Here is a 9,097-nt window from a genome sequence, read left to right as displayed (position 1 = left end):
AAAAAAAATTCATCATTATACTTTTTTAATAAAAAAATTTCATCATTATACTTTTTAAATTTCATTCTTTTATTGTAAATGATTAAATATTTATATTACATATTTTATATATATTAGATAAACTTGAAAAAAAAATAATTCATTAATAAATTATTTTTCAATTTATTTTCCATAATATAATTAAATACTAAAAAATATTTTCCATTTTATTTTCCATGATACTACCAAATAATCAGAAAATACTTTCCTAGAATTTACTTTCTAAAAAAAAATAACTTTCCTGTAAACAAATAAATCCTCAATATTATTAAAGCGTTTTTTTAGATTTTTTTTCTATTTAAATGATTGTAAAAACCTTTTGACGAGTAAAAACCGTGATGAATTAAAATAAAATATTTTGAAATTCTCCCTAAAGTTAAAGCGTTATTGACATGTACCAAACCCTTTACTCTTGGATCCATCGAGTCACCATGAAAGAGTTATCCTAAAGGAGACGAGGTAGAAGACATCCCGGATTTAAGCAATCAAGTTGTGCAAGCTTGAAAATATTATCACGGATGTCGCTTCCCTCACATAATATACATGAAGTATGATAAAATGAAGCAAAATTATATATCAAAGAACGCAACTCACATGGATGGAGAGGTTATACATAAAAAGGTCGACTGGCAGGAAAAGTGTACCTTTCGCACCCATACATACGAGGAGGGGCCTTTGCACACCTCTGCCAAAGCTGAAGTTTAAGATATCTCCGCAGAAACATTCTACTTTTCTACAAAAGAATATATTTTACAATGTACCAGTCAAGGGAAGAGCACACGTTGGGTTAATGGGGGAAAGATAGGATAATTCTGCCTCAAAGCATTGAATTAATGTTCAATCTTTTGTATACGAGGGCACGAAGTCCTTAATCCTCTGCTTAAGTTGCTGCATTGAGAAAAGATATCCCATTCAATAAAGCTCAAAAAAAAAAAAAAAAAAGGAACAAAAAGTTGAACGCATGTTTTCCGAGTCACCTCTAGTTCTTTATGGAGCACTATGAATATTTTTTTCAGCCGTCTGTGTTTCTGCAAGCCATATCATCACAGGTCAAAATAGAAGAGTCTAGGAAGGAAAAAAGAATCTAAAACGAAAGCCATATCAATGTGCTGCCTTAAAATAGAAGAGTTATCAATCCAAAAACCGATTAAACTGATTAAAATTTTGAAAAAACCAGTCGGTTCGGTTCGGTTTCGGTTTTATAACCAAAAAACCGAAAAACCGAACCGAACCGAAACCGAAACCGAAAAAACCGAGCCAAACCGATTTGAACCGGTTTTTCCCCTAAAAAACCGAATCGAACCGAAACCGGTCGGTTTGACCCGGTTTCGGTTCGGTTTCGGGTATTTTTTCAAATTTTTTTTTTTTCGGTTTGGTTACTTTTTTTGATAAAAACCGAACCGAACTGAAAATGATCACCCCTAATCCCAGCCTAGTGATTAAGTTCAATGGATAACAGCAAAACTGAAAGTATTCCGCACATTTGCAGCTACCAAACTAACAAATAGTGTTCCCTCTATTATCAAAGATATAAAATTACGACCTGAAACTGTACTCTAGACCCAAGGAACCAAGCATGGTACACAAGGACCAAAAAATACATGCATCAAAATAAATAACTATGGCCTTATCATAGCGATCTTCTACTTGCTGTCGAGATAATAATCTTCCTCAAAGGTGCTTCAAGAGAACCTCGTGTTGCATTGTTTCAAAATGCATGTATTCATCAATTGGTTTATCTTATTATTCAATGATTCTACCAATAACACTGACATATTTTCTCACTTTAGTTTGGTCTAGTTTTCTGGGTGCTGTCACAACTCATTCATCTCACCTTTCTCAAAATGAGAAAGGTTATGTAGTTACTTCGAACTACCTCACTTGAATTCATCAAATCAGTCATTGAATTTATCCTCCTTGTCTTTGTCACTCATCTCACCTTCCTCAAAATAATAAAACATCTACCTATATCACTCATTGCATTTCACCATCTTCATTACTATTAGATACAACTTATGTAGTCAACAAATTTTGGTTGCTAACATTCTAGTCTAGCAGATGGATGAAAATAACATAACAAGGCTACCTAATATACCCACAGAAGCAATAGTTCTTATTCCTCATTAAAGGGAGGAGTCCTATGTCTATGCTATTTAAATACTGAGAAACTAACAGAGCAGATGACAAGGAAACGCCAACCTCACTTATGGTTTGTATCACTTCAGACAAATAGATGTGCAAAGAATTAATTGGTCACATCTTTTTACCTAATCACTACCAAAATCAAGTGTCTAGACTCTAAAAGTTTGTCTAAATGGTGTCTTCCATTCAGCAACAGAATCCTAATTCCCACACCACTAATAACAATTTCACCCAATCATTTCTACCTTTTCCGTGTATTATTGCAAACTCTTTCTATAATTTTCAGCCATAAAAAAACCCCAGAATCATCAAGATATCAAATTTCATTCCATCATTAGAGTCAGTGGTGCCTGTTCTTTTTCCTAAAGCATATGCAAGTGCAGCCATCCTCTAACCCCTAATAATGTTTACAAGTAGAATTTAATTGACCCAGAAAACAAATTAGTAACAACTAAGACACTTCAGTGAATTTAATTTGTATGAATAAATGCAAACTGCCACAGAAAAGGTATCATAAAAAGACTTTATAGCATACCATTCCACATTGACTATAAGACTCCTTCAACTGCACCAAGATGTTATGATATCTATCCATATCCCTGCCTTTTGCAGATTCAAGGTCCTTCCCCAATTTATGGAACTCATTCCTGCATACAACATCAAGTGTACAAATATAATTAGACAACAAACCTGACAGCACTAGACCAAACCTAGCAAACAGCAAAACAAAGGGCTACTTATAAAAAGAAGATGAAGAAGAATTTTATGATACCTGTAGCTCTCTAGGATCCTGTTCAAGGAGCAGTAACTATCATATTTATCACGATATTCTTGCACATATTCTTGGTACCTGCATAATAACAGATGGCGCATGATTTGAATTTCATGACATGGAATTGAGTAATTTTAATCTTACAATGAAAAGAACAATGCAAGCTATGCAACAACAAAACCTCAATCCAAAACAAATATGATTACTCACTGAGAAAAATCCTTAATTGGTCCTCTGAGCTCTGGTGCATCCTTTTCATACTTGGAATATGAAGAGCTGTCATCCTCTGAAGAAGATTCCCTCTTCTTGGAAACATTATTGCTATCCTCTGTCATAAGTGTATCTTTCCGTCCATTTATCAAGTCAGCCATCAAATTAGATGGTTGTGTTTTACTTTCTCTTACCGAGAGGGGAAGTGTTCCACATTTAGATTCATGAAGCTTCTGTGCACTGAGAGGGGCTTTCTTGTGGCTTTCTCCATAGCCTTCCATACTATTTCCTAGCTTTGCACTAGTTTCATTCTGTGTTAATCTACTACTTGAGTCTGCCAACTTACTGAACCCAGATCCAACATCAAGATTATCTACACTTGAAACATGTTGCGGCTGAGACTGCATAGCTTTATGGTTAGGTCTTGTTAAATCATCGACACGATGTTCTGGGGACCTCTTAACTCCAGCACTCAGGTTAGGTGAGGGCTTTCCTGAGTCCAATGATACCTTTCCAATAGATTTGCCCTTGTGTATATCTGAATTACAATTATCTGAAGTGCTTGATTTGTTCTCTGAGTGTTTAAAAGAACCTTTCCTTTCAAACCTTTTTTTAACTGGTGTTTCCTCAAGTAATGGCTCACGAAGTTCTCCTAACTCCAAGTCTGAAAGCTCTCTATGGAGACCTCTTCCACTAGCAACTCGGTGCTTTTCCATGTCAGCTCTGTTGGAGTCCTTTGGTGAAAACCCAAAATTTGAGTTTGAAATTTGTCCAGGATCCTTTGGTCTTCCAAATGCTTCCCCTTGTTTCCTGTAATGGGAATCAAAGGAAGCTGAATGTTTGCCCCCAGCACCACCTTCCTTGGAATTTATTGGCACCTTTTTCTCCTTCGAAAAAGTATCCTCGTTTTGAGTATCTCTTGAAGCCTTTTCTCTATGAATAGAAAACACTTCATGCACAAAAGAACCCTTTTCTGGAAACTTACAACTAATGCCTGAGCCCTCAGCATGTTTGGATCTGCTTGCAGCTTCCTGAGCTTTCAACCTTGCATTTTGATCAGAAGACCTCCGACCTGATTGTTGAAAATCTGGATTAGATTTTCCAGAAATTGCCTGGTTATACAGCTTTTCTGAGCCAAAATCACTTGCTTGTTTATCAGCTCTATCCATCACTTGAATGGCAGGGCCCTTGTACATGTCTTCATTGTGTTTATCATGAGGACTCCCTGAGAACTGAGTGTCCCTACCCTTAGAAGTGGGCACTCGAGACAAGCTTTCAGCTTTCAATCTTTTGACACGCTCAGATTTACTGTCAAAGGGCTTCGCATCGAGTCCCCTTTTCGATTTACTTTTTGATGTTCTGTCTGAGCTGTCTGACTGCTCATGCCTAAAGCTGTCCCTAACCATATTGTCGTCATCATCAAATAAGTTTCCTATGAACATTTGGCGCTCTTGAATCATATCATGATCATGAAAAGTGGATTCTGGTCCTTGCAAAGGTTTTTCACCTTCTTTGCTGGTAACCAAACTATCATTTTTAGTTATTTTAATGTCCTTTTCATCACCAGCCAAGTCTTTATCGACTTCAATAGCATCAGATTCATGGCCCTCGATTTCAATTGCATCAGACTCATGGCCCTCGATGTCAACTGCAGCAGATCCGTGGCCCTCGATGTCAACTGCAGCAGATTTATTACCATCTAGCTTCTTATCAATCCCATTCGGCACAGACCTCCAAGGATCAGGAGATGCCAATAATCCTGGTTCAGCGGTCTGCAACTTATGTCGGGGTTCTTTGTCATCATCACTTGTCATGATATCAACATCCTCATCAGAACCCTGCTTACTGTTGGAGGAAGCATCACTTTCACTGTCACTGCTACTCCCAGTTCCACTTCCTACTGGGCTTCTGCTCCTGCTCCTGCTGCGGCTTCCACTGTCACTCCCACTATCACTGCTATCACTCTCACTGTCACTGTCACTTCCACTATCACTAGAGCTGCCTGCCTGCCCTTCACTGTTGTCAGAAACCTTCTTCTCACCAAACAAATCAGGCGAAGACTGATCTATGTCAAGTTTTTCTAATGCATTTGATTCTTCTCCAAGTTTAGAGTTTGACCGAACTAGTTCCTTGGATGCAACAGAAGGATTTTTCTCCGCAAATCTTGGTTCTGGATCAGGTCTCTGGCAACAATTATCCTCAGTAGCATGTGCTTGCTGATGGTTGTCTTCAGGAGAACTGGAAGTAAAAAAAACACATCTAATAAGCCATGTGATGCATATACACACACAAATAGACAAAAGGAAATGTACTTCAAAGAGTGTTCATAAATAAAGCTTTTATTCAATTTTCATCAGTTCTCACAAAGGGGCAATTCACTAGAGCAGATTAAGGCAAAAATATGAATAGAGCCCAATTATAAGGTAGCAGAACTACCAACCCAATGGAATCCTATGGATTCACTTCAATTTCACATACCCCATAAGAAAGATTAACCAACAAAATACAAAGATAACAAAAAAATATTGAAGTGTTGTAAAGAAAACCTCCAAGACTGACTCATAAATTCCCAAATGTTTAGAGCAAGAGGAGAAATTAAAAGGTTCAAAACCCACAAGCTAAAGACAAGCACAAAAAAGAAAACATAGCATTCTAAAAATCAACACTCATGAATTGAGAGGTTTGGCATAAAGGAATTATTTGTGTCCTTGCAAGATCAATTTCTCAGCCATGTAACAATGAAAGGAGAACAGAGCAGGATATCATGCCTCAGCCAATTAATTATGATTCAATTAGTATTAGGTAATTCTGCCAAATATCCTCATTTTAACTCATTCTTCCAGGAAATATTGTTAAGATCTAGTAGCAATTGAAAGGAGAACAAAACAGGATATTGTAAGTTGTAACAACCTGGCCACAGAATCAGCCAAATGAAAGAAACTTCTATCACATAAATTGGTATGTACCTTCCACTTTCGGATGAAGGTTTCTTGACTTTTTCTGACTCCATTCCTGGTTTCAAGATATATCTTCCTGGAGCTTGAAAATTTGCTATCTGATACTCAAGATTGAATGAGAAGACATAAGATCACTAGCTAATCTAAAACCAATAAACAAAGGTTTTAACTACTTACCTTTTTTATAATGGGCTCAATCTTCTTAGCAGAGTTCGGAATTGTACCCGAAACAGCTTTCTCCAAAGCCTACAAAACATGGGAGGTAGAGTTTACAAAGACCAAGAAACCAGTAAAGAGCTAGTCACAGAAAATTTACAAGAACCAAAGAAACCAACAAAGATCCCGTCGCAGAAAAGCATCTAAGCACAAAGGAAGCATGGAACAAACTGAAGAAGCAGCATGTAGCAAATATGGAACCAAATATTCAGTGAAAAGTATTTCAGATAGAAGTATCTGCTCCATACCTTCAAGCTCATCCCTTTTGGGTTCTGGATCAGTAAATTAACCAGCATACTCTGCAAATCCATTGCTTTGACCCCCAAGTTCCCTTTGCGCCCGGGTGTCTCCCATAAAGCACTATTAAACTTGGCTGGGATTTCATTCTCTGAGCTAGCAGCATTCTCTTTATTTTTCATCTGGGTAGGAATGTACTCTTCTGTGCTCACATGATGCTTAGTGATGCTTCCAGTTCCAAATGGAGATGCTGGAGCCCCAGAATGTTCTGGTGGGGATGGTAGAGGTGAAGAGAGTCTACCTTTCACAATAGCAGTTGAAGGCAGTGCAGGTTTATAGGTGGTTTTAGGGAAGCCGCCTCCTCCAACTGCAGTTGGTGCATAGTTGAAACAAATTCCAATAGTAGAAATTGAAGATGAGCAGAGCAGCAACAGTAGGAAAGAAAAATGCCATTTTATAAGGATTTTAAGCTTCTTACACTTCTGTGCAGAGAACATATAGAAAAGGTACATTTTTTAATCACATGAAAATCCACTAGTATACCTTGGGGAGGCTCAACTTTCCGCTTTTTAAATGAAGGTTCTATCTTTCGCTTAAACCATGGATTAGCTGGAAACAAGAGAAACATTAACAAATAAAGCTCTATTAGTTTGACAGAACGTATTTCCATCAGAAAATAATTTGAATATAGGAACATAGCCTCAATGGACAACAGAATCAACTTCATCCTAACATTTCAATCACATGCCTAAAATGTTTGTTGGATTCTCTTCTCTAAAGTGAATGTCAAGTGAATGGAGAAAAACCACACACTGCAAAAAGCAAAAAAGATCAGAATCTAAGTCAACTTACACTCAACAGCTGCTAATTGCTTTATCTGGCTCTTTGCAGCTGGGTTTCCTTGGTCTAACACGATAGCTCTATCATCAGGGAAAAAAAATTAAAATTACAATATTAGTTAAACTAGCATTATGGGTGGTGGCATCACTTTCAATGTTGTGACTTCTGCTCAAAACTATTTAATAACTGTCAATAAAAACCAATAAGCATCACTACAGAGAACAATCCGCAGGAATCCCAAGTCTTTTACAGAGATGTTGCTAAGAATCTGAACCGAGGGCTTGCTGATCGATTTTTTTTCCTTTTCATACGAAGTTGAACTACAAAGACCATCCACATTTACATATAATAAAGCCCAACTAGTCAGGATAAAATAACCTACTTAATTGACATCTGAAAACATCTAAGCTGAGCTTTTTATTGAAAACCCACAGTACACATCATTGAATCATGCATACAAACTATAAAATAAAGCATATGCTGGAAGAACTAGCAAAAGAACACAACGTGCCTAATACAGCAAACAACAAACAGTAAGATTTAGGAACATTATGTAAGATCAACATTTCTAGCAATATCAACAAGAGTTAATCTGCAATAAAAGATCAAGATTCAAGTAATATCAACAATAGTCAATCTGCAAGGACACATCCATTTGCTTAACATTCAAGTAATATAATCTAAAGAGATATTCAGACACAAGTGACAATGATTAAGGAAAAAAAAACATGTTAAAGATACATAGGTTCTCTAGCAATTAAATAATTTCAAGAAATAAAGCGGGCGTAAAAGCATCATATGACATACTTGCGAGATTTAAATTTGCGTTCAGCTTCCTCTGACAGCATCTTAACATGGTTCTTAGTTGACTCATCCAAGACACGTTGGACATTGACCTTCCGCCAGGCACATCCAGATTCTACAAGCAAACCATTTCCATCTACGCCACCCTGTCGCTCTTCATATATGTCACAGAGGTCACCCAATTCCCTCGACCAAGTAAATCTGAATTCTTTACCACCCACATCAATAACCTAATGCAATTATATAAACCCAAATAAAGCTATCGATTTTAGACAAATAATAATAATACTAGCAAAGAAAATTAAATTAAACACTAAAAATAATTGTCTAAAGGAAAAAGAAGAGAAATTTGGATGTAAGTTACTCACATTCCCATCAGGGTTATTAGCCATGGAACCAAACTTAATTCTAGCAGTGCCACCCTGAGCTTCAATTCTTCTGATCTCATCCACCAAGTCAGGTGCCAACCTTATAATCATGGCAAAAGCAAGTGGGTTATTTCCCGGAATTAAAGAGAAGGTCTCTTCGACACCCGGGTTTGAAGACGAAGATGACTTGGCATTGATCGGACCCGGACGGTTGTTGCGGGGGTTGTTATTGGTGGAACCAAGGGAGAGGCGGGAGGATGGTGTAAAGCGGTGGACAGGCGGAGGAGGTGGTAAGGAGGAGCGCCTAGGACCAGAGCCGCCGCCTCCTCGGCCGCCGCGCTTGGAGGATCCTCCGTACATTATTTGTAAATTATAGGAGGTTGCTAATGATAATTAGCATTAAAATTAAATAAATAGATCAATAAAATAAAGTGCAGTTGTCTGAATGTTATCGGTGCTAAGCGGCCGCTGGGGGGGTGGGGGGGTGGGGGGGGGGTGGGGGGGGGTGGGGT

General features: G+C 37.6%; 1 protein-coding gene across 5 annotated transcripts; it reads right to left on the bottom strand.

The window, feature by feature from the left end:
- Positions 1–583: 583 nt before the first annotated feature.
- Positions 584–9,052, bottom strand: LOC105113823 (dentin sialophosphoprotein-like protein). Of its 5 annotated transcripts, none has more exons than XM_011010156.1 (13): positions 8,586–9,052; positions 8,221–8,447; positions 7,426–7,493; positions 7,117–7,182; positions 6,585–6,940; positions 6,298–6,366; positions 6,130–6,218; positions 3,363–5,401; positions 3,164–3,317; positions 2,954–3,031; positions 2,717–2,828; positions 1,017–1,067; positions 584–927 (listed from the first exon to the last, which is right to left on the bottom strand). In XM_011010156.1, the coding sequence occupies exons 1-13, from the start codon at positions 8,943–8,945 to the stop codon at positions 877–879; spliced, it is 3,720 nt and encodes a 1,239-aa protein (XP_011008458.1). In that variant the 5' UTR covers positions 8,946–9,052; the 3' UTR covers positions 584–876. The 5 variants fall into 5 exon arrangements, with proteins under 5 accessions (XP_011008458.1, XP_011008457.1, XP_011008456.1 ...); XM_011010155.1 differs by having other exon boundaries at positions 3,164–4,806; positions 4,837–5,401; XM_011010154.1 differs by having other exon boundaries at positions 3,164–5,401; positions 6,585–6,935; positions 7,115–7,182.
- Positions 9,053–9,097: the final 45 nt, after the last annotated feature.

This window comes from Populus euphratica, unplaced genomic scaffold (assembly GCF_000495115.2).
Source record: "Populus euphratica unplaced genomic scaffold, PopEup_1.0 scaffold458.1, whole genome shotgun sequence".
NCBI classification, from domain to species: domain Eukaryota; kingdom Viridiplantae; phylum Streptophyta; class Magnoliopsida; order Malpighiales; family Salicaceae; genus Populus; species Populus euphratica.
This window is presented reverse-complemented; position numbering and strand designations above follow the sequence as displayed.